This window comes from Chenopodium quinoa, unplaced genomic scaffold, assembly GCF_001683475.1.
Source record: "Chenopodium quinoa cultivar QQ74 unplaced genomic scaffold, ASM168347v1, whole genome shotgun sequence".
Classification (NCBI taxonomy): Eukaryota; Viridiplantae; Streptophyta; class Magnoliopsida; order Caryophyllales; family Amaranthaceae; genus Chenopodium; species Chenopodium quinoa.
Genome location: NW_018745024.1, coordinates 1,837,011 through 1,863,579, shown reverse-complemented (window position 1 = coordinate 1,863,579; position 26,569 = coordinate 1,837,011). Strand labels below are relative to the sequence as shown.

At 39.1% G+C, this 26,569-nt stretch overlaps 1 protein-coding gene across 1 annotated transcript; it reads right to left on the bottom strand.

Moving 5' to 3' along the window:
• Positions 1 to 9,616: 9,616 nt before the first annotated feature.
• Positions 9,617 to 25,254, bottom strand: LOC110708969 (NAC domain-containing protein 86-like). The gene is made up of 3 exons (XM_021887198.1): positions 24,688 to 25,254; positions 11,069 to 11,346; positions 9,617 to 10,413 (listed from the first exon to the last, which is right to left on the bottom strand). The coding sequence occupies exons 1-3, from the start codon at positions 24,842 to 24,844 to the stop codon at positions 10,123 to 10,125; spliced, it is 726 nt and encodes a 241-aa protein (XP_021742890.1). The 5' UTR covers positions 24,845 to 25,254; the 3' UTR covers positions 9,617 to 10,122.
• Positions 25,255 to 26,569: the final 1,315 nt, after the last annotated feature.

Below are 26,569 nucleotides of genomic sequence, written 5' to 3'. Positions count from 1 at the left end.
AATGACTCATTGACCCTCTTGGAAAAAGTTTTTTTTGGTTAGTTTTTCATATTTCTTATTTGTTTATACAACCTTATTTGGCCTTGATATTGGCCCTGCGCTGATTTGATATGCAATAGGTGAATATTATCGTATTCATGTTTTTATACATATATATCAATGCAAATAAATTTTAGCCTATATATGGTTTTACACTTCTTTTACAAACATCTTGGCTTTAATAATTGTGTGATAATATATATGAATTAGCTGTAGAGTATATTTTAGTCTCGAATTCCATTGATTAGCTCAATATATAACTAATTGGATGTAAAATATTCATATAAATCTCTCAAGGTTAGTGTATAAACTTCAATATATATTATACTAGATGAAGCTCATGCGATGCACGGTTTATTTATATACGCTAAAATTTATTACATATATAGATAAAATTCCTGATATCAAAAGATAATATTTTATATTTAATTAATTTAAACTGGGAAAATTCATTCGTCAATTTGCTTACGTGTCATTTAAATGATTTAATTATAAAAGGAATTAATAATCCCGTATTTAATTGGCTACCACTAAAATGTATTATCCTATATGGCGCGCTGAAAAAATTAAATCTTACGTGGTCCTCTAAAAACTCGGGAAAAAATTCCCCTTTATATATATATATATATATATATATATATTATGTAGCTAAATGCTTATTATTATTATTGGTCTTATTTTGTTGGTATTATTTGTACATCAAATAAATTAACGGGAGGTTAAAGAGTCAAATTATTAGTGTAAGTTGAAAAAATATAATATTATATTACATCATTATGACTCACAGTAGTAAATGATTCAATAAATAATTGTTCAATCATGTACTACCTTGGAATTTATTCTAGTTACAACTTTGGCTTATTATTTGTGAGATATAAAATATTTCAAAAACTCATAAAAATCGGAGGTAGTATTTCTTTTCAAGTATTTATTTGTTAACAAAGCTGATTTTTATTCTCAAGAAAGTTTAGCTCAACTCCCACCATTTTCTGTATAGCATTACATTATATGTTTTAATAAAATTAACAATTTTTAATTACAACATATATGTAATGAATTGCGGCATCATATGGATCATACACTAATAATTATATATAAATTGGTATGATAGAATTTGGGCGCACATGAGAGTCAGCCCCGACCCTGATCATAAGCGAGAGGTGCAATGGTTTAGGGAACAGGGTTGGTAGGGGCCCATAAGTCTCAACTTATAGAGTTTCTTATATGTATAAAAATTAACTCAATTCTTAAATGAAATTTAATTTAGCCTAACGAATTCTAGCTTGTAAGGAACGCTAGCTACTTACCTAGAAGCAAAAGGTGTCAATGATCGATTCATATAACTAACCTTTTTAACTTTTTGCACTTACAACTTTTCCTATCTCTCATGTGATTTTTGTTTAATTTTTTGGTGACTCATATCACTAGTTTATTTTACTTTTTTTTTTATATATTTTTATATAAAAAATAGTTTTGTGGGTATTTATTGAAAAACCGTATCAATAAATTAATTTTTGTTTTCAATTGTTATAATTCATAATTATTGATAATTAAATTCACATTTTTAGTAAAAGATTTGTTTTGTAATATGTATTTAAGAGAAATTGAGCACTTTTATATAAACGAACCACACTGCCAATATTATTTAATAAGGGCCCTTATTTTTTATTTTCCCTAGGCCCATAAAATTCCATGAATGGGATTGGCAGAAATGTAATGAACCTTAAGGACATATAACAATTTTATGATTTCATAAGTTTCATCCTAAATTATACAACAATTTTTTTAGTGGAGAATTATATCTACACTACTCATATCTAATTTGTGAGAGTTCATGTCTCTCACTATCTTGGTGAATACTTCTCTGACCACATCAATGAGAGCTCTCTCAATTGACTTAATTCTAACCCAGGTACATTGAACATATTTATAGTGGTCGTTCCTACCCTTTAGATTTTTCTACACATGTCTAATATTATATGTATCTAGATCTTTTTACATCAAATATCTTAAATATTTTTACAAGATATTTCTAAATACAAACCTCTCTTGATTTTTTAAAATTCATTCTAGAATTTTCTAAACTAATCTTAGGGTTTGTTGGCATCATTGTGGTTTTTTTTTAAGTTTTTTGTTTTTCAAAATCATATGATATAAGGCCTCGTTCTCTTCACCTTATATTTGCTGAACTGAAATTATTTTTACCGAAACAAAATTATATTTGCTGAACTTAAATTATTTATACTGAACTTAAATTAATTTTACTAAATGAAACGCTCTTCTAACTTCAATTCACATTTTTCTCTTTGAAATTTGGTAGAATTTAGTGAAGGAAATGTGAATTAAAGTTTAGAGAGCATTTTTAAAGAGAAAAATCAGGGGAAAAATCAGTCAAAAGAGTCAAAGAAAGTGTTAGGTGGGGCCTACAGACGAAAAATCCAAACGGATTTTTAAAATGGGTGGTAATCTGAGCATTAATTTAAGGATATTTTGGATTTTAACACCTGACAAAAGGCTGAAAATGGTTTTTAACACCCCCCAAAAAAAAACTTTTATTTTAACACCTCCCAAAAATATAAAAGTTGGAAGTTAACACCAGTTAACGATTTCCGTCACGGAAATTTAACGTGGGTCCCACAAATTGGCTTCAACTTCAATTTTCACCCAGCAAAACACGAAACTTCCTCTCTGAACCTTCATTTCATTGATTTTATCCATTACAGATTTTTGGTGCTCATAATTTACAGATTTACAGATTTTTGGTGCTCATAAATCAAACCATACAAAAAATAAATAAAAATTCAACACCGGTTCATCTTCTCCTTCGTTGGAGAACAAAGCGACTGAGAACTTCCATTTTTTTTACCACCAATTCCGCCGCCCATAAAGGGCCCTGTACGGCTACTGACCAAGCCTTCGCAGCCAGCAAACATGTTAACTGGGGACCGGCCACCAAAATTAAATCAACCACCCAAGAAACCAACCTTGCCCCATCCCGTTAGCCACCCAGCTCCCTCCCCCGACCGACGACCGGCGAACCCATCCCACCCCTTTTCCCCACAAACGCAACCCAACCCTCTCCCTTTTCCCCTGCTGCCCCGACCCAAGCCACCACACCGAAACCACAATCAAAGATCTGAATCGCCGCAACCACCACCACTACCACCACTCTTCTGCAACACTTTGCTCCAAACCCTAACGAATCGACCCGCCTTAACCTTTTCGGCCACCCTAACCCCTAAACCACCACACCGTAACTTTTTTCGGCAAACTTAAATTGATTTCTAGACGAGGTTCGATGGATCTGCGATTTGCTCTGATTTCGGGAATTGATGTTGGGAATTGATTTTTTGCGGTTTGAGTGAGGAGGTGGCTGCAGGGGTTGCGATTGTGGGCTGGTATTTGGAGAGGAGCTGATTTGGTTGCGAGAACGGGGAAAGGGAAGGGGGGTGGGTTCGGTTGGCAGCGTAGGGGTGGGGGAAAGGGAGGGGGTAGGGAAGGGGTGGCAGTTGAGGGGAGGGTGGGCAAGAACGAAGGAAAGAGTTTGGGATGGCAGCCATGAAGATGAAGGGAGGAAGAAGACGAAGAAAAGATGAAGGGAGGAATAAGAAGAAAAAATGGGATGGCAGCCACGAAGGTGGGTTTCGTAAAAAATTGAAAACGAAGGAGAGTTGAAGCCAATTTATGGGACCCACGTTAAATTTCCGTGACGGAAATCGTTAACTGGTGTTAACTTCCAACTTTTATATTTTTGGGAGGTGTTAAAATAAAAGTTTTTTTTTGGGGGGTGTTAAAAACCATTTTCAGCCTTTTGTCAGGTGTTAAAATCCAAAATATCCTTAATTTAATTTAAGGGGTGGTAATTTAAAATAAAAAATTAAACGGGTGGTTAGTTCGAAAATGGTTACATTTTTGGGTAGTAATTTAAAAATTAACCTAAAATGTACAACACAATGCCACACATATTATACACAATAAACTTCTCGATCCAAATCAAAAAATTCAAGCTCGTGCTATTTGTTCACGTTCCGTGAATTCATGTCTTCTTGATTTCCTTAATTTTTGTTGTCTTCCCTTTTTTTTCCTTAATATTGTGTGGTCTAACTCACTATATCCACGATTCTTTGTTCAACTAATAGACAAAAACAAATGAAGTATTAGTTAGATTTGAACAAGAATAAGTGTCGAAATGAACCAATTTTCATTTGAATATGAATAGTATAACAATTGAAATGATCAATATGAAAATGATCATTTATCAGTATCCCTACCTTATAAAAAGTAGAAAATAACTCTTAAGAATAGTGTGCTACCAACTATACCCTGAAAAATATGTACAAAAATATGTATTTATTTTTTTACTCTCATTAATATGTTTGCTCCCATAAATATATTCAATGTTTTTCTTATCAAACATATCATTAATTAATTCAAAAAAAAAAAATTAACAAAATATTGTAATGCCTTTTTTAAAATATTAAAATTATACTTCATATGTTATTATTATTATTCAAAAAGATAAAAAAAAAATGTATTTACGAAGAGATTGTTTTTTTTTACCATGAGACTATTTATTTTTACTCCTTCGTGGTTGCTCTTTTTATTTACAATTTTGTCGTCCTTTAATTGCAACAGTATTGTTAAGGTTTATTAGCTTTTGAATTGTACGTTGTTTGATGACACATAAATAACATTATGGAGTTTGAATAGGGTTCATATGAAATAGTGATATTTAAGCAAATATTATTAAGAGGTGTAAAGAACTTAAAAATCCTAAAATCAAGGGAAATTGATGGGAAAAAAAAAAAAACTGGTACGGAGTATTAATTATGGAGAGGTTTTACGGGGGAAAATATAACTAAGTGGTAATTGATTTAATATTAGATATAGATTTAGATATTAGATGGTTGGGAAAAAAAATAGATTATTAAGGGTTCGTTTGGCATTGATGTGTTTTTTTTGTTTTTTGGTTTTTTGTTTGTTAAAAGTATATGATATATTTCCCATAATGAATCAAAAATTATATAAACTTATTAAAATCATCATAATTTTGAAAACTGACAACAGAAAAATGAAAACACCTTTTTCTTATTTCCTGTTTTTGGTTTTTTGTTTTCAAAAAAAAAAAAAAAAAAAAAATAGGAAACTGAAAACAAAAAATGATGCCAAACAAGGCCTAAGTTTTTAGCTAAAACGAACATTTCACATAATATTACTCCATATGACCAAAGCTCAAATGAAAATCCCTACCTTATAAAAAGTAGAAAATAACTCTTAGGAATAGTGTGCTACCAACTATACCCTGAAAAATATGTACAAGAATGTGTAGAAAAATGTGTAAAAATATGTACAAAAATGTGTAGAAAAATGTGTATTTATTTTTTTTACCCTCATTAATATGTTTGCTCCCATAAATATATTCAATGTTTTTCTTATCAAACATATCATTAATTAATTCAAAAAAAAAATTAACAAAATATTGTAATGCCTTTTTTAAAATATTAAAATTATACTTCATATGTTATTATTATTATTCAAAAAGATTAAAAAAAAAAATGTATTTACGAAGAGATTGTTTTTTTTACCATGAGACTATTTATTTTTACTCTTTCGTGGTTGCTCTTTTTATTTACAATTTTGTCGTCCTTTAGTTGCAACATTATTGTTAAGGTTTATTAGCTTTTGAATTGTACGTTGTCTGATGACACATAAATAACATTATGGAGTTTGGATAGGATTCATATGAAATAGTGATATTTAAGCAAATATTATCAAGAGGTGTAAAGAACTTAAAAATCCTAAAATCAAGGGAAATTTATGGGGGGGAAAAAAACTGGTACGGAGTATTAATTATGGAGAGATTTTACGGGTGAAAATATAACTAAGTGGTTATTGATTTAATATTAGATATAGATTTAGATATTAGATGGTTGGAAAAAAAAATTAGATTATTAAGTTTTTAGCTAAAACGAACATTTCACATAATATTACTCCATATAACCAAAGCTCAAATGAAAATCAATTAAATGTTATTTAATAATAATTTTGTATTGTAAAATAAGGAGAAATATAAAGATTGAGAGGGAATTGAAATGTGTATTCTACTTATCTTTATATGATGGAGGTATGTATGTATGTGTGTGTGTATATATATATATATACAGTACAATTGATAGAATTTGCTTGGAGAATAATAAACCCTAAACTCTAGAAAGTTCTAGAGTGATACATGATGGACATCCACAAATATGTTTAGATAAGAATAAACCATATATCTAGAATATTCCAGAATGATATAAGGAGCATAATGGTCACCCACACGATATTTCATAACACTCCCCCTTGGATATCCATTATCGAATACTGTGCCTCGTTAAAACCTTATTAGGAAAAACCCTGTGGGATTAAAACCTAATGAAGGAAAAATAGTACAACATTCTTCGTAATACGCTCGATATGATGCCTCATTAAAAACCTTACCAAGAAAACCCAATGTGGGACAAAACCATGGTCGATGGAAAAAGAGTGCAGCGCGTATTTTCTCCCCCTGATGAATACATAACTTGAGATCTTCTAGTGCCGCAACAACGAATTCAATATGTTTGGATATCTTCTCATATGTAGTAAGTAAAATATAATACGTTGATCTTCTAATCTCCTAAGTTGAAATTGCATCTTCAATTCTTCAAGTCTTCACGTGAACATGTGAAGTGTCTTTATTTCACCATACATGTGTTTATCTCTAATATCATTATTTCAAATCTCTGTTTAATAGTTGATTTAAAAATTAAACTCATGCGATTATGACTTCTTCTGGAAGTTGTTAATAATAGAAATTGATGATCATTATTTGATCAAACATTCATTAATAATCATTTGATGACAAAACTTGACATTATTAATGTCATTCTTCAATCTCATATGAATTATAATATAACATATGTAATTATATACATTGATCATGGTTCTTCTGGACCATAAGAAAGCAGTCTCACGCATAAGTATCCCGTTCGTTTAGAAGTTTCGTAATTAACAACACAATAATTTTTCTACGAATACAAACAATAAATCTCACTAACTCTTATATACTCAAACTTTAGGTTAAGATGTCAATGATATAGTCACATAAAAGTTTCAAGAGTTTGATAATTGTAATATTCAAAAATTTGTAGGGCTGGTTATTTAAATACGTCGTATATAAGTTCTTCAAAAACTCTTCTTACATGATTCATAACATGTTATTAAATCGACGTTTTCAATAATTTCATCACAACTATAAGCCCATTGGAATATAAATATATCTTTGTAATTTCCTTCAAAGTTACAAATACGCCATACTATATATATTTTGAACATACATTCACATATACCACAATTATTGTATAGAACTAATGCATCAATATGAGATATAGAAAACAAAATATACAATGAGTAATGCATCTAACAACTTTCAATATACGCAATGAATAATCCATTAACCTATGACTCACACATGTATATGAACATACATAAGGCTCTAAATAATGCAAGACACTGTATAGTGTGGATTTAAAAATCCATATTTCATTAGACTTCTGGTCCATGATAAACTTATGATTATTATCATTATGTCGACATCAAAATGGACATATATTTCAGATCTCTTATTCACTAGTCCACTCTATTATGCATATGCATATTATTCATCAGTTCCATTATGTACCGCTATCATAAAATTCCTTTAACTTACATTCTACATGTTATTTTACTATGATATCTTAATACATTTCTCATTGGTACCACTTTCTTACATCATAGGTCATCTATTATAATAATTTAGAAATCTATACCACTTTTAGGGTATTTCATTCACTATGGTATTTATATACTATTACACTATTAGTGTTAACTGCACTATCTTGCCAAATACCATATCTATTAAACATATATTTATTTTGGAACCGATCATATACAACCTACACTTCACGTGTAGTGATTCAAGTACAATTGGCAAGATTTTATCTCAATGTATACACATAATTAATATGACCAAAATGTATCTTCAACGCAATGCAACATGAGTCATAATTGAATACAAATCAAATCATAAATGTGCAACATGTCTTGATAATGTATAGTATATACAAAAGTTGGCATATATATCAATTTTCAAACTACCATTATAGGGATCATAAATATTCTTTATTTATTTATTTTTTTTTCGATTTTCCCAACTTTTGCTATTTCTTCTCCCCCTAAGTTGGTAAAATATCTCTTTTATAGGGGCGTATAATCCTATACCAACTTAGTATATAAATTTGCATTAAAATTCATTTCATTGGGAGAATCACAATCAAAATTTATCTCTTCCGGAGAACAATTTCAATGAAGAATCATTTATTCATTAACTTTATATTTCATGTGTATTTATTATTAAATTTTCAATAATATTTTCTCTTCTGGAGATCAATGTCAATGGGGAGACATATGTTGTGCAGTTGTACGTTTTTCTTTCTTCTCCTATTTTATATGTGCTGACATATAATAGCCCCAATCAAAAGAATTGTTATACAAGCATAAATCACTTGCTCGTAATTCTAGTAGGTGATGATCTTCTGGATCTTTAAAGACTTAAATAGTATATTAGGTGAGCTTCTGATCACTTGATAGTTGACAATAATATATAAGTTATTTTGGTGAACTTCTGGTCAACCATTACTCCTTTATCATCCATTACTCCTTTATATAAAAAAAATCAAAACATATTAAATCTTGAAATTTTCATCAATACAAATTATTATAACTCACAATCCAAATATAACTAATCTCAATGTTACGTCTTGTCATTCAATTCATTTTATATATTTAATATTGAGAAAGCGTCAGCACATTATCAGATGAAACTTCAGGTTTCCGTTACGGGTAATTGTTATTAAACCCGGATGACCTAATTTAATTATCACATTCAATCACTTCTCTAAATTTGAACTCTAGTCAATTTTCAACACTAGCACTTTATTAAACTTACTATATGCATGGTCATGAATGTGATGTGATATTAGAACACTAACATGTGTTTCTTTATACAATTGGCAAGACAATTAACTAATTAATATTTTATCTAATAATTACTTATATATACTCTGCTGGAGTTTTGACTATAATCTTGATACATGTTAATCTGTTGGACATTTCATACTCTTCTGGAGTCTTTTACATAATCATGGAACATATGAATCTTACTAAAAGTGATTTTATTCTAGAAATGTAATGAGATTTATCATTTTCTCAAATTTGTGATGATTGTCAATAGATACTCCATTCCTTTTCCAAAAGTTTCTTATATTTTAACTCTATTGGATTGCAACGCTTCAGACGTGCTTTAGGTTCATTAATAACCTATATTGTCCTTTTGGGACGGACAATAATTTAATTGGAGCATTTATAATTAGTATATGATCAATAATTTTCTTTTTCTCCCTCAATATTCACCAATTACTCGTGAATTGTTGATAAATTCTCAACTTATCAACTCTTATTTTAATATAAACTATATATTTGATCCATATGTTTCAATTTATAAACTATAAATGTTCAAACATTATGTATTAAATCAAATGTAATAAATTAAAAATAAAAAAAAATCTTTCAAACATATATTTTGAGACATCTATAACATAAAACAAGTGTTGTGTAAAAAAGGGGATAGAATAAATTTGTTAAATTACAATATATCCTTTTACCCCTTTTCCCAATCAAATGGCGAATTTAATTAGTTTTAGAAGTGTAACATACATAATGTGCATATACATACATACAATGCTCCTGTTGAAAAACTATGGACCCATTTCACATCAAAGCAGTCCCCTCATGAGTCGTGAGGAGGAGGGGTTTTTAATGTTTTTCTTTTCTGGGCCTTAAAAAAAAAAAAAAAAAAAAAAAAAAAAAAAAAAAAAACATATCAAAGCATCTAGCTAGTAACCCAAGCCATTTTCAAGTGATTAAAAAAAACCCAATAATTACTTGTATGATAATTAACTTCATGCATAATTTATCCAATATGAATAATAGCATGAAGAACATAATATATGATAATAAAATGAATTAGCAGAATTCATCTTCATTCAAATATTGCATCCATTGCCCATCTCCTATATCACATAGTGATGAAGAAGATCCATGAGTAGCACTAGTTGAACATCTTTCGATAGGAATCGAATAATCGGAGCTCTCAAAATCGTCACATCTTCCCTCGGTGTACATGTCGATGCTCGACGATTGATCACTTGACATTTGAACTATGTTGGTGAATGAATGTTCTTGTGATGAAGATGCAATATTATTTGAGATATTTATCGCGGTTTTCTTGAATACTCGACATAGCGCATAGGCATCCTGCGTTTAGACAAGAAAAACATTTAGCGTCATTTATAAGGGAGGGAAATTGTTGGTGCAAAATAATAGTATTGTTGATTTTTTTGCGTGGACAAAGTCATAAAAGACAATGATTGATCTGAATGAGATACATACACAAATTTAGAAATCACCCGCATGATTAACCAACTAATCTAATTAGCAACAAGAGAATGAACGTACAATAAGTGTACATGTATAAGCTAGTATACATTAAAAGCGTACATATTAAAAGCGGTGCAATAGTTTTGTATTATATATCAATCTATGTTTGAATTAAAACAAATTTGTTTAAGAACCTAGCCTTGTACTAGTTTAAGAAAAAAAAATTATACATTTTTCTTTTATCGTCACTCTTCAAAAATATTGAGTACTTAGAAAATTTTGACTTTAAAAAAAAAAAAAAAAAAATTAACATGTTATTACTGCATGGACTTGGTGAATATTGAGGGAGAAAAAGAAACTTTAAACTCCAAAGGTGTGATTTTAATATTTTACTGTGAAAATGTTAGATTTTTAATGTGCAATTTCACACTCTAAGTAGAATCACTAACTTTTTTTGCTTGGATTTATACTCTAATCCCAAAGATGATACAATTACACTCTAAAATATGAGATATAAGAGTGTTCAAGTTACCTGTAAGCCAGAAGGAATTTCACACTCTCCCTCGTCGAGGCGGTATTCATGCATAACCCAATCACTTCTATGGCCATTAGGTGCTCTCCCTTGGTAGTACACCAATGTCTTCTTCATCCCTACTGCTCTCATTTGTGAGTTTACCTTTCGATCTTTGCCCGTCGATTTCCAATAGCCTGCCTTTGTTGCTCTATTTGTCCTTGATCCATTCGGGTATTTTCGATCTCTTGGACTAAAGAAATACCACTCCAAATCATTGCTTGGTAATAATGATTTACCTTCAAAAATGTATATATATCATCAAATCATGTTTTATGTTAATAGCTAGGTTAATAAATCTATGTGACCATATTGTTAAAATACAAATAACAACCCTCAATTTTTTGTTCACACTAAAAAAAAATGAAAGAGCATGATTTATTAAAATTAAATTACATATGACATTGTTTCAAAAAAAAAAAAAAAAAAAAAAAAAATATATATATATATATATTACATATGACATTTTGTGATGGTCCCAATATAATTTAAATTTTGTTGTTTTAAGAGCCTTAAAATGCAATCAACATGGTTGAAATAACTGATTTTTGAGTTTATTAATGTAAAGTGATACATTAACAAATTCAGATCAAGTTATATTATATATGATGGCTTGAGTAAAATGAAAGTAACATATCCAAGGAAGAATTTAGAAGCCTCATTTAGGAAGAAAAGTATAGACAGCAAAAAAGCAAGTAATTCTACTTTGATGTTGACCATTTTGCTACTTAACTATAATATAAATTGTTTCGGATGAAAACAATCGAATCTCGGAAGATCCTTTTATCTTGAGGGAACTTGGTCTCGGTCCGAACGACGCAGGAGCCGAGGGTTTCCTGCACAACAAATACACGTAAACTAGCCTCGGGGGGACGCCGAGGAAGGCCCCTCCGATGCTTAAGTCAGTATATTAGAGAGAGAAAGCTGTGCAAGAGTTTAGTTGCTTGAGGCTTTATTGTCTTACCAAGAATTGACCAAATTGTTGGCTTTTATACCTTGGCTAATGAAGGAGGCGGATTGGGCCCGGAAGTCAGTTGGGCTGGGCCAAGCTGATTGGGCCGTTGACTGACCTTGACATGGCTTTGAGGATGTTTGATTTTTGACTTTAGCACATTTGGAGAGTTGAACCTTAACCTTGGGCTTTTAATTGGATCATTCAGTGACCAGGCCCAATTGGACTAAATTGGACCCAAACAACTTGCCCCCCAGACCCGATTTGGAAGGATGACGGGTCGGGTTTGATTTAATCAGAAAAGGAGGGAAGTGAATGATTTGTTAATCCAAAAATGTGAATTTAAACCATAATTAACCCATGATTAATGAGATAACAACAGTTGATGTGGATAATTGCGGAAGTTGGACGGGTAGTGGGCGATTTAACTGCAAGGTCGTGTGTTTAACGGTTACTTAGTGGGGTGCTTGAGAGAAATTGAAACGCAGACTCCTTGAATTCCCATTTCTGGAGATATAAATAGAGGCGTGTCTTCTCTCCCCACTCATTCATCAACACAAACCCAGAATTCTCAAGAACGCTCAAGAGCCCGCATCAAAACTTCGCAAATTCCCCGAGCATTAAGCTTAGAAGCTGAGACTTGTCACTACCAATTCGTAAATCGGCGGCTTTTGCTTCAGATCAAGGTAAATTCCTTTGATTTTATTTCATCTTTCTTCGACTTTGCACTCTTTCCCCTTTTTCGACTTTTTCCTTCGAAATTCGTCAATGGTGAGGGGAGTTAGAGGTAGAGCCCGTGCTCCAAGAAGAGCAAGGCCGATTCCCGATCCTAGGAATAGGATTGGGACCTGGAATGGTCGAAGGCCGGAGTCTGACCCTGCTGATGGGATTAGGGCGACTCCCCTTTCCTCGGCTCCTCCTCAAAGAACGGATGAGCCGAGTGCTTCTGGACGGGACGATGAAATTCCCGCTGTCCTTTGGGATATCCTCCCTGGGTTTTCAGAGTGGGAGAATGCCGAAGTCGCTTCGGCCATGATAAAGAACCGCCCCTACTCATGGTGGGTAGAGAACGCCGATCAATATCGATTTGCCGAGCAAATTGAGTTGCACTACGGCATTTTTGAAGCTGATGGATATTGGTGCCGAATGCCCTCAGCATCCGATAGAATCCATCGTCCACCCCCGGGGTATGTGGGGGTGTACACGAGACAGCTTCAGTATGGGCTGAGGTTCCCTTTGGACGTTTTCGTCCGAGACTTGCTGATCCATTACAACATTTCCCTATGTCAGCTAACCCCCACCAGTATCCGAAGGGTGATGACATACTTATGGGTCTGCAAGTTCTTCAGATACGTGCCGAACCTGCACTGCTTCAGAAAGCTCCATCGGCTAGTGCCAAATATTCAGAGTGGGCACGGAAGCCATGGTTCTGGGTGGTATCGGATTGAGTCCCGGCCCCAATACTTGACCATGTGGCCAAATGACTCTTCAGACAAGGACTGGAGAGGTCAATGGATTTGGGTTAGGGCACCCATAGATCCGGGCCACCCTTACGTTTTCAGCGCTCCCCGGTATCTTGCCGAGCCGGATCCTGATATGGGAAGTTTAGGTCCTCCCGAAGATAGCGGGCCAGACCCGAACCTTAATCAGCAGAACATCTTCGGCAAGCTGCCGAACCGGGGAGGCAGCGGCCGAATGCAGCATATCCCGGAGACTTGGCTCCCCGATACGCACTATGTTTTCCAAGAGAATATGCTGGCAGCTGTCGGCCTCAGCCGAAAGTTTAGGGATGGTAATCTTCTTCGGCTGGGGCCGAGGCCTTTTAATTATCTCTTTTCTTCTTTCATTTTGCTTTCTTGTGATGTGCCGAACTAACTGAATTGACTTCTCCCCTTTTCTTTTTCAGAACGGGACGAGACCAACGTCGGCATTGATTACGCTCGCCTTGGCGTCAACCGAGAACGAGTCGTAACTGATCGGGCTCCCCCTATCACTGAACCAAGGCGCCGAGAGGTTCACCTAGACTCTTCCCACTTCCAAATTGAGGCTGTTGCTCTGTATCAGAGGCAGAAGCCTTGGTGGAAGAAGAGGGATCCCTTGTTTCAGCTGCTGGAAGAAGAAGCTGAAGCTGCCCGTACAGCCGAAGAGGTTGCACGGGTTATTGAAGCTTGTGAAGGTGGAGAAGGGTCCTCCAGAGTTGCTGAAGAAGCTGCGGCTAGGGCAGCTGAAGAAGACGAGGCTTTGCTGAAGACCTCGGTGAGCCTTTAGACTTAACTTTGTCTTTCTTCTTTTTTTTTTTTTTTTACTCACACTCTTCTTCCCCCCTGTCTGTTACAGTCTGAAGAGAGTAACAGACACAGAGAAGGCAAAGCTCCTGTTCGTCCCGAAGATCAAATACAAGAGTCTTCAGACTCAGATATGGACGAGCAGCCTCTTCTGAAAAGGCGCCGAAGGATGGCCATCATCGGCCCTCATGACTTTCAGCAGAGGCCGATGACCATCGGCGTCGCAATAAGGGAACCTGAGGAAGGCAATGGATCGCCGAGGGTTCCCCAGCCAACACCCCAATCTCCTCAAAAGACCCCTCCGCCACCTCCTGAGATGGAGGTGGATCAGAGGACTCCCGAACCTAAGGGAGGGGTCCAAGAAGAAATCAAGGAGAGTGCTGCTGAGCACGGAAATAAAGATGCCGTGATGTCAAGTGCTGAAGGCTTCACGGCAGATATCGCAAGAGAGGTTGAGGCTTTCGTCCTCACCCCTGAAGAAGAGGAGGTCATAGTACTTGACTCCTCTGAGAAGGACGAAGCTGAGACAACCAAAGCTAATCAAGCTCCATCGTCGTCCCTCCCTTCTTTCCAGACTCTGCATTCTGGAGAAATGGGTTTCTCGGCCCCCCGAATTCCAATCCCAGATCACATCTGGGACCTCATATGGGGTCAAAACCGAGAAGGAGCTGCAGCCTACTTCGGCAATTTTGCTGGCATGTCCGAAGTAGACAGGGCAAGGATCTGGTCGCTGAAGGCCACTGCTGGGATGGGCGAATCCAGTAGATCAGTTCCTGACCCAGCCAGGTCTAACCAACTGCTGATGATGCAGGTAATTTTCCTTCATTTCCTCCAAAACTCAGCTCTATTTTTTTTTTTTTTATTACTTATTTTTTTTTGTCTTCCTGTTTTCAGTTCGTGCACAATCAGACTCTCACTGTAGAGCTGATTGATACCCTACAAGATAGGGTAGACGCTGCTGTGCACGAAAGGAAGGTGGCTGAAGAGGAAGTTAAGCTTGCTAAGCTGAAGCAAGCAGCAGCTGAAGAGAAGCAGCAGGAGGTTGAGGAGTACGGTAAAAAAGCTGCCGAAGCTCTGAAAACCTTCTGCGATGCTATGGAGATGGAGGTTTTTCCCCCACTGATGGAAGGGGAAAAATTCCTCCAGGAGCATATGGGAGTGGACGTCTCCAAATTCAAGGCTGCTATTGAGAGCCGAATTCAAGAAGGAACTGCTGCACAAGCTGAAGTGCAGCAGCGTCTAGAGGCTCTTGAAGCCAGCCGAATGGCTGCTGAAGAGTTGCTCTTGGCCAAAGACGTCCAACTCTCAGAGGCTGCTGCTGCTGCTGAAGCTCAAAGAGCTAAATTCCAAGAGGCTGAGGATCAACTGCTGATCCAGAAAGTTGAAGTGGCCCAAGCTCAGACAAAGGCTTTCCAAATTCAGCAAGAGCTGAATGAGCTGAAGGGGTCCTCCTCCAAAGTCGCTGAACAGCTGAAGAAATCCAAGGAAGACTTGGAGGAGACCCAGAAGAAGCTGGCTGATGCTGAGGCTTTACTCAAAGTCCGTGTTTACACCCAAGAGGAATATGAGATGGGTTTCAGAAACGGATTCCGAGTATGCCGAAGACTCTGCCTTCATGCTGAGCCGAAGCTGGACTGGTCTAAATGTGCTGAGTGGGTCCAGAATCCCGAAGACCCTCACATGAAGTATGCAACTCCAGCTGAAGCTGAAATTCTTAAGGCTGAGGAAGCCGAAGAGGAAGCTGAAAGACTGGAGTTGGAAGCTGAGCAGAGGGAAAGGGAGGCTCGGCAAAGTGCAAAGCCCGCCTCTTCTGCTGCTGGAGCTGAGACCACCATTGGGCCCAATGAAGCTGATCAGTCTGATCCTCAGGCTGAAGCATAGGAACTCGGGCAGTCGTCTTCAGAATCCTGCGGTTCATCATGCGCTCAACTTTAGACTTGCCGCTTTCTGAATTTTTGCCTTTTGTTTTTTTTTTGCTTCAGCTTGCCTTATCGTACAACAGCTTATTATATTTTTATTTTGCCTGTACGTATTTCGGCAGCTGTTACTTTCCGCTTGTGGGCGGCTGCCGACTATTTTTGTAATTCAACATTTTTATTTCAAAGAAGTTCACTTTCTCAGCTTTCTTGTGTATTTTTTTTTTTTTCTTCTTCGCTTTACCAGTCTTCGCACTTTACTGCTTTCTTTGAATGATCTTTCAAATATTTGCTAAGTGCAGAACTTCGGCTAGCGAGAATCATTTCTGCTGAGACTTCTTTTTGCCGTTTGTACTCGGATGTTTTCAACTTGTGAAAAAACTGACATAAGTATCAAACTTCGGCTGAGCTGAAGGGTATTAGATCAGTTGTGCCATTTCTCTATTTCCCTCTGCCCCCCCAGAAATCTGAAGATGAGGTCTTCTGAATTCTGGAATGGCTGATAATTTTTCTCGGCTAAGCCGAGGATCTTTGAACACTTTGCTTTATTTTCTACATCTGTTTTTAAAGTACTGATTTCCCACCTGAGAGTTTTCACTCTAGAGATGGTACTCTTGTGACACTTTCTTCAATTCATCCAAGGGAACAACTATCCGAAACACCATGCCGGGGCAGCAGTTTATCTGAAGTACGAGGCATCATCATGCAATACTTCAGAGTTGCAACTACCACCCGGAACTGATTCATCCGAAGTACAAGGCATCACTATGCAATACTTCGGGGCTTTATCAGTTCCTATTTTTTAGGCTATGTTTCGGATAAGTCTATGGCCTTTTTGCCCAAAGGAACAGATTCTCCGAAGTACAAGGCATCACTATGCAATACTTCGGGCTTGTATCTTTTTTTGGCAGGTTTTACGGCTTGCCGAGGTACAAGGCATCATTATGCAATACCCCGGACAGCGCCGAATGAAACCTTGAATTTTTGAAAAACCGTAGAAAGCATAAAGAATAGATTGTACTATCCGAAGGATTTACACATAGTATTTTTTGAGCACATCGGCATTCCAATGGTTTTTCAGCTCGGTGCCATCCATTTGTTTGAGTCTGAAGGTACCGGGCTGAAGCTCTTGATAAATTTCATAAGGTCCCTCCCAAGATGCTGAGAGTTTGCCATGAATGCGACTTTTTTGAACAGCTGCAGCATTCCTCAGAACTAAATCCCCAACTCTGAGAGGTCGTTGATAGACTCTTCGGTTGTAGGACTTGCTCATTCTGAGCTTGTGTGCAGCCATCCTTTCTCGGGCTAGATCTCTAATCTCGTCAAGGAAGTCGAGGGACTCTTTCATGAGCTGCTCATTTTCCTCGGCTGAGAAGAGATTCACTCGTAGGCTTTCTGAGCCCACTTCCACTGGAAGCACTGCTTCGGATCCATACACCAGCTGAAAAGGTGAATGCCCCGTTGCCTCCTTCTCGGTTGTCCGGAGTGACCAGAGGGTTCCCGGAAGTTCCTCTACCCACTTGGACTTTTGATCCTCTACTCTTTTTCTGAGAGCGTTAAGGATCTGTTTATTTGCGGCTTCGGCTTGGCCATTACTCTGAGGGTGGCAAACCGCGGAGTAAGCCAATTTTATCCCGAATTGATCAGTGTATCGGCGCAAGGGCAGGTTGTCAAACTGTCTGCCGTGGTCGAACACAAAAACTTTTGGGATGCCGAACCGAGTTATTATGTTCTGCCAGATGAACTGTCTGACAGTTTGCTCAGATATGCTTGAAGCAGCTTCCGCTTCAATCCATTTGCTGAAATAGTCGATTCCGACTATCAGCCACTTTCTTTTGTATGGGGCCTCGGGAAAGGGTCCCAGAATATCCAACCCCCATTGTGCAAATGGAAGAGGATTAAGAATTGGCTGGAGATCTAGGCATGGCCGATGGATTACCGGTGCAAATTTTTGGCATTTCTCGCATTTTCTGACCATGTTCTTTGCATCCGAGATCATTGTAGGCCAAAAATACCCTGCCCTGAGAGCTTTGTGGGCTAAGGTTCTCCCTCCTATGTGGTTTCCGCAGATGCCGAGGTGAATCTCTCGGAGAATATAGTCGGCATCCGCTGGACCCACGCATTTCAATAATGGAGCGGAGAAGGATTTTCTGAGGAGTTGGCCGCCGAAGACGAGGAATCGTGAACTGATCCGCTTTATCTTGGAGGCCGAATTCCTATTCTCGGGGAGCTCGTCCCTGAGTTTATAAGCCAGGATGTCATCCATCCAGCTCGGCTCGAGTGCAGCGCAGCAGATTGATATTGCTTCGGCTACACTCTTTTCTCGGCGCACCTCCACATAGACAGAACGGCTTAACTCAGTCAGAGTTGAGCTTGCAAGTTTGGAGAGTGCGTCCGCTTGAGCATTTTGACCCCTTGGGATCAGCTCTACTTCGAAAGATCTCAGCTTCGCAATTGTCGATTTGATCCTTGTGAGGTAAGCTGCCATTGAAGGCTCTTTAGCCTCATACTCCCCCCGGATCTGATTGGCGACCAGCTGAGAATCTGTCTTGAGGTAGACATGCTCGGCTTCCAACGATATGCACAGGTCTAAGCCAGCAATGGCTGCTTCATATTCGGCCTCGTTGTTAGAGGCTTTGAATGAAAATTTTAGTGCATACTCGAAGGTTTTGCCTTCGGGAGAGGTGATGACGACCCCTGCCCCCGAACCGTTCACGGTGGAGGACCCATCCGTGAAGACGGTCCAGATTTTCCTCCTTGCATCCAGAGTCTCCTGATAGGAGCACTCGGCCAAGAAGTCTGCCAAGGCTTGCGCCTTGATGGCTGTTCTCGGCTGATAACCGATACTGAACTCGGTGAGCTCGAAAGCCCACTTTGCTAGTCTACCGGATTTTTCAACCTTGCCGAGGACTTTCTCTAACGGCTGATCAGTTAGAACCGCTATTTGATGAGAATCAAAATAGGGTCGCAACTTCCGAGCAGCCACCACCACTGCATAAGCCACTTTTTCTAACAATGGGTAGCGCGTCTCGGCATCCGTCAGGGTGTGGCTGACGAAATAGATCGGCTGTTGAACTTTTTCTTCTTCCCTTAGCAGCACCGCGCTTACCGTGGCTGGACTGACCGCCACGTATAAGTATAGGATGTCTCCTACGACTGGCCTTGCCAGTGTTGGGAGTTGAGCCAGGTGTTCACGGAGCTGCTGAAAGGCTGACTTTTGTTCGTCTCCCCATTCAATGCCTTTTGAATTTTGGAGCTTCAGCGCCTTGAAGAAAGGGAGCCCTTTGTCTGAGGCTCGTGAGATGAACCTGGACAAGGCAGCCATTCTCCCGGCTAGACGCTGAATATCCCTTTTTGTCCTCGGCTCGGGGAGGTCTAAAGCAGCTTGTACTTTGGCGGGGTTTGCATCAATCCCCCTCTTGCTGACCATGAAGCCGAGGAACTTGCCTGACTTCACGCCGAAGACACATTTCTTCGGATTCAGCTTCATTTTGTATTTTCTGAGGGTGGCGAAGGTTTCGGCTAGGTCCGTGACATGATCTTTTTCTTTTATGCTTTTGACGATTGAGTCGTCAACATAAACCTCCATGTTTCGGCCTTTTTGCTCGGCGAAAACCTGATCAACCAACCTCTGATATGTTGCCCCCGCATTTTTCAATCCGAAGGGCATCATTCTGTAATTGTACAACCCGGAACTTGTTATGAACGCTGTTTTAGCTCGGTCCTCGGGGTGCATGAAGATCTGATGGTATCCCGAGAATGCGTCCATGAAACTGAGCAGAGCATGCCCGCTTGTCGAGTCGACCAGTTGGTCGATCCTCGGCAGCGGATAGGAGTCCTTGGGACATGCCCTATTCAGGTCCGTGAAGTCAACGCACATCCTCCAGTTACCATTTGCCTTCTGAACCATTACAACATTGGCCAGCCACTCCGGATACTGACAGGGTTCAATGAACCCAGCATCTAGGAGCTTATCGACCTCAGCTGCGATGTTCTGGTTCTTTTCGGCGGAGTAGTTCCGCTTTTTCTGCTTAATGGGTCGACTGGAGGGGTCGACATTAAGCCTATGGGAGACGAAGTCCGGATCAATCCCGGGCATTTCTGCGGCTGAGAAGGCGAACACGTCTCCACTGGCCCGTAGGAGTTGGACGAGTGCCGCACGGGTGTTTGGCTCCAGTGACGACCCGATGCTAACACATCTGTTCGGATCTCCTACGGTCAGTTCTATTGACTCGGTCAGGTCATCCGTCTCCATGCTCTTAGAGTTGGATTCCTCGAATTCCGGCCTGCTATCAATATTAGCAGACTTTCCTGACCGCGGCTGGCCATCAGAGTCGTTCGGCTCTGAGGCGGAGTCAGCCTTTTGGCCCCCATCAGATTTCTCGTTGTCTGGGGCTTCATTAGCCGAAACGTCTGAGCCTCTCGGCTTTTTGGCGTTTCGGTCCCGGTGCTTTTCCTCCCCATCGCCACGGTCGCCTCGGCGAGACGTGGATGGCTTGAGGTGATTGCATCGGCGGGCTTCTTTTTGACTGCCCTTTATTTTCTCGGAGCGTCCCTCGTCTGAAACGTATATCATGATTTGATGATACGTGGAGACGACTCCTTGAATGCCGTGAATGAGGGGTCTCCCCATGATCACGTTGTATGCAGATGGAGCATCTACGACCAAAAATTCGGCCATGATATTCCTAGCTGCTCGGCCTTCGCCGATGGTGACAGGAAGTGTAATCTTCCCGTCAGGATACGAGGAAGAGCCGTTGAATCCAGACACCGGGTAGGGTGCGGGGGCCAGGTGCTCGGCTCCCATCCTCAGCTGGTCGAACGCTCCTCGGAAGAGGATGTTCGCCCCGCTACCGCCGTCGACGAGGGTCCGCCAGACGTTGCGGTTGGCGATGCCCAGAATGATTACTAGTGGGTCATCGTGGGGGTATACCACCCCCTCACAGTCTTCGGCTGTGAACAGGATGTTCGGCGCCGGTGACTGGGACTGCCGAAGCTCAGCCTGATGAATCTGATGGGTTAGACCCCTCAGTTGGCGTTTGGCTGTGCCTCGCGAGATTCCCCCGGAAATAACTAGGATGTCGAGGGACTCCTTGCCCTGAGGTCCCTTATCCTTCTTCCGAGCGAAGTTGAGGTCCTGCCGAGAATCTTTTTCAGCTTTTTTCTCCTCGCGCCTGTCCGCGAGGTATTGGCTCAGGTACCCCTTGCGGACCAGATCCTCAATCTGGTCCTTCAGCTGGACGCAGTCCTCGGTGCGATGTCCGGGTGAGTCATGGAACTCGCACCACTGGTCCTTTCCCCTCGTCTGATGCCAGGGAGGCAACGGACGAGGTTTTTTGAATCTCCCCTCGTCCTTCGTCGTGCTGAAAATCTTAGCACGGGGAAGGGAGAGTGGAGTGTATGAATCGTACCTTCCCGTGTAGGGAAAGTGTCTTTCCTTCTTCGGCTCGGCAGCAGAGGACGGTTCTGAGGCCTTAGCCTTCCCTTTCCTCTGTGCCGAGACTTCGGGCTGCTGCCCTTTCGGCATCTCAATTCTCGGACGAGACTGAGACCTGGATCTGTTCCACTCCTCGGCTCGGATGAACCTATCCGATGCTTCCAAGGCTTCCTCCAGGGTCTGCGGGGGATGCATGACCATGAAGTCCAGGAACTTTCCAGCTTGGAGGCCGTTCCGTAGCGCGAACACGGCCAGGCCTTGATCCAGGCTTGTGATTCCGGATGACTCGTTGCTGAAGCGAGTCAGATAGTCGCGGAGGCTCTCGTCCTCCGCCTGCTGCAGACTCATTAGCTCTGCAGTGGTCTTCTCTCGGCGGTTGGCCGTAGAGAATTTGCTCTTGAACTTGTTGGAGAGGTCGTTCCAACCGGTTATGGAGCCTTCCTTGAGCCCTTTGGTGATCCAGGATTGGGCAACACCTTTGAGGGTCGTAGGAAAGTATTTACACCAGGTAGCCTCAGACCTCGGGTTCAGATACATGTGCCCCTCGTAAGAGGCAATGTGATCCTTAGGATCTGAGGTACCATCGTAAGTAATATGTGCCGGGATTTTGACCGTTGGCACATGCTCTTCCAGAATCCACTTCTGGAAGGGCGAGTTCGATGGAACCATGACCGCCTTCCCCTTGTACCCGGCCTCAGGGACCTCGCTCCCTCCTCTCTCAGAGGTGGAAGTGGTTTTCGTCCCCGGCTGAGACAAGGTTGGGTGGGGTCCGGTATCCTCTGGGAAGGTGAGGCGGCTATGCACACTCACCTCCCTCGAACCCAAGCGTTCATGAACGCTTTGGCGGGCGAATTCCGGGTCCTTGGAGGGCCCCATGGAATTCTGAGCTTCGGAGTGGTCAGAGGGTTGAGGGTTCCTCCTCCTCTCCTTACTGGAGTTTCGGGTGTCCCCTCGCCACCTCTGGCCGAGCTGTCTATGTGGTGGAACTTGTCCACCATCATCCTGACCGATCCTCCTTTTCAGGTTTCTCGGCTGGTGATCATCAGGCATCTGGATTGGAGCCCCTTGAGCTTTAAGGAACTCCATGCAGATGGCCACTGCTCTGGCCACTTCCTCGGTGGAGGGTCCGGAGGGAGGAGTCTCCCGCGGATGTGACCTGGATTGCACGCTATGGCGCGGCGGGGAGTTCCTCGCTCCTGAGCCACTCGGTCTCGGGGATGGCCCCGGCTGCCGAGTGTGGTGCGAGGTGTTCTCCTCCTGGAGGCTAGGACCTCTTGAGGCTTCCCTTTCCGGAGAAATGGGGGCCTCCGATTCGGAAGAGGCTTGCTCCGGGGAGGGATAAACCGGCTGGCGTTCCCTCACCGTAATCCGGCCTCCTCCCTTCTTAGCCTTCTTGGAACTCCTTCCACTCTTAGTCATGGCGACTGCCGGAGTGTTTGATGACTGACGCGAAATTTAGTAGCATTCCCCACAGACGGCGCCAAATTGTTTCGGATGAAAACAATCGAATCTCGGAAGATCCTTTTATCTTGAGGGAACTTGGTCTCGGTCCGAACGACGCAGGAGCCGAGGGTTTCCTGCACAACAAATACACGTAAACTAGCCTCGGGGGGGACGCCGAGGAAGGCCCCTCCGATGCTTAAGTCAGTATATTAGAGAGAGAAAGCTGTGCAAGAGTTTAGTTGCTTGAGGCTTTATTGTCTTACCAAGAATTGACCAAATTGTTGGCTTTTATACCTTGGCTAATGAAGGAGGCGGATTGGGCCCGGAAGTCAGTTGGGCTGGGCCAAGCTGATTGGGCCGTTGACTGACCTTGACATGGCTTTGAGGATGTTTGATTTTTGACTTTAGCACATTTGGAGAGTTGAACCTTAACCTTGGGCTTTTAATTGGATCATTCAGTGACCAGGCCCAATTGGACTAAATTGGACCCAAACATAAATTATGATTTTTATGATTTATGATAATGATTATGATTTGATCATGATGATCATGCAACAAAATTATTCAGATAATTAGCAAAGTTGCCAAAGTACATAGAGGGTTAACTACAATGATCATGTTCTTTCATTATATATTATTTTTCTCTCTTATTTGCAGTTTTGTTCATCTCTTTTAGACTCTCAGCTCGGTCGCCCACCCTCTCCCTCATTCATTTATAAGCTGTATAGTATTATAGATTTAAGTTTCACGAGTATACAATTTAATAGTCACGGTGATAGCATAATTTACTTAATAAAGCTGTATACGTGACAACTAAATCTAGATAATGGGAGTATTTGAATTATAAAAAATAAAAATAAAAAAAACTAGATAATGTAGTAGTAATTTTAGATTATTGAACTGTGTATGCCTATTATGGTCAATTTTTTGTGTTAAGGAAAATGAATTTGGTAATGCATTGACCCTGTAATTAAGTGCTACCTTTTAACTATTTAAATTACTTATGCTTTGAGTTTTTCTGTATATATGCACTTGACTTTAGTACTATTAAAAACTATAATTTTACCTTTATTTACGAAGAATGTTGTAGCAAGAAGCCACACACTACTTTGTGTACATGGATTTGCTAAATGTGTAATTTATACGTCAAATAAAATTCATGAAAATACAAATTTTAAATAAAATATAGACCTGACAAAGCTGACTCATACCCTATTATCATCTTAATTGGCCAAACTAATTTTTAATAACCCGCAAGTTTTTTTTTTTCATAACAAATGGATACAAATTTACTTGAATTGACCCATACCCTAGTATTAGGTATAACATCTTTCACAAACTGTGAACTTAAAGACTTTAATAAATTAATGGACTACAAATAGTCAAATAATCAGTTTTGTGCACATCATTTCTTTTTACACTTGGTTAGTAAAGCTTACTACATGATCAATTATATTTTGTAAAGTTTGTAAAATAAATCATGCAAACATGCCAATAAAATAAAATAAAATAAAATAAAATAAACTCCATGATATATACATACGTACTTGGCAACTCCCATGGCTCAAACTGATAAAGATCAATTTCAGGGATTATTTCCAAGTCAATCTTATGACCATTGATCTTCCTCTTGAGGTAGTAAGCCACCAACTCTTCATCTGTTGGGTGAAACCGAAAACCGGGTGGTAATGCAACAGGTGCCATTAATCACACAACCACCCGGCAATACTTTATGTAGCGTATATTATGGTATGGGTTCAGTGGGTTCAGCTAACTTAGTTTCAGTGTCTTCTTCACTTACATCTAGAAAACCGACGTAAAAAAGCTGAGAAAGGAAAGAGAGAGGAGTATATGAGTAGAGGAAGCAGGAAAGCTTATGTAAGGAAGATACATTGTGATATAAAACAAAAAGAAAGAGATGTAAAACAAAAAGAAACCTAAAGAAACAAAAAGAAAATAAAGCAACTTCAATTCTTCCTACTATATATTCTTAAATATTAATTTGCTCTTTTTTCTCTGTTGTTAATATCTTATTAACTAGTTTTTATGATTCTTGTTATCGTTCACTTGAAGCTCTCTCGCTTTCTCTCTCTAAAAAAAAAACACACATTGTTGATCCCATGCTTGAGTTATGTCCTTTGGTATTATTATGGAATCAACCAAAGGTAAGACTTAGCTTAGCCACGTGGTTATGTTGGTATGTATTCGATCGTCGTCTTTCGCTCTCTATGATCGAATTCAGATCTTTTATCTCTCAGATGATCTGCTAAAGAGTTCTTTTTGCGTTCATTCACACAGATTTATATGACTAATTTGTACTCTTGATGATGTTAAAAGTAACATGAGTCTACGTAATTATGAACATGAAAGTCTGTTAACTTGCCTCTTTTTGTCCTGCTACACTCTCTTTCCTTTATCCAAAATATATCTTATGTTTGGTATCAGATTTTATATTAGATTGCCGACACTTTAGTATCATCATATCTAGGTGATAATTAAACATTCGTATAAGATAAAATATATTATATTAATTAGCTCGAATCGGGTTTAATTTGTTAATTAATCTCTTTTAGTCTGTAATAATCACGAGGAGCAAGCATTGTTGTAACTTGTAAAGACATTACCTAGTTAGCCAAAGATAAGCGTAGGATACGGCGATATAAGCGTAGGATTGGCCTGGTTCATCCTTCATTTGTCTCAAATGTCTTGTATGATGAGTTGGCAACTTGATCTACTTAGACTAATTATGGAATAAACATCATGTATGTCTAGGGTGATAGTGAGCCGAGCTTAAGTTTGGGGTTGATTATTTCCTAACATGTACATGATTCAGGATTTTGTTTCATTTGGTTATGGACTTACATTCAAATCAAATTGAACTCAAGTCGAGTTTTGGACCTTTCCTGATTGATTTCAAAGTTTAACTTGTGTAAATTATGAATTTGGTTATATAAATCATGAACAATTTATTATTCTCACTTGCAATGTTTCTAATTCATGCATACGAGTGCATCTTGTCGCATAGCCTTTAATTTCTATATGCATTTGTTGCATATAGGAGGGTAAAAGTGGAAAAGCACATTCAGAATGGTACTTTTTATAGTGTCAATTGTACATTATTGTACTATTATACATGTATATTGTACAATTTATGTTTTAGTAGTACTATTATATCTCACAGTAGTGTAATATTTTGATGTACCATTTACATACTTATTGTACTATTAGCATAATATTTATACCACTACAACATTTAATGACACTATTTATCTATTAAATAGTACTTTATACTCCCACTACAAGTTCAACTTTATTACTACATTGTCATCTATGGAATGTTTGCATAGAGGAGTTATGTGCTAGACCTTAACCCTAGTTGCACATATATTGCTTGTGAAGTATGGGAAAAAAAAAAAAAAAAAACCAATA

What these genes read in the sequence shown, in the direction of transcription:
- LOC110708969 (XM_021887198.1), bottom strand. Translation starts at nt 24,844, where the DNA reads ATGGCACCTGTTGCATTACCACCCGGTTTTCGGTTTCACCCAACAGAT. An exon ending in TGAGCCATGGGAGTTGCCAA is followed by an intron (nt 11,347 to 24,687) that starts GTACGTATGTAT and finishes ACATTTTTGAAG; the next exon opens with GTAAATCATTATTACCAAGC. An exon ending in AAATTCCTTCTGGCTTACAG is followed by an intron (nt 10,414 to 11,068) that starts GTAACTTGAACA and finishes GTCTAAACGCAG; the next exon opens with GATGCCTATGCGCTATGTCG.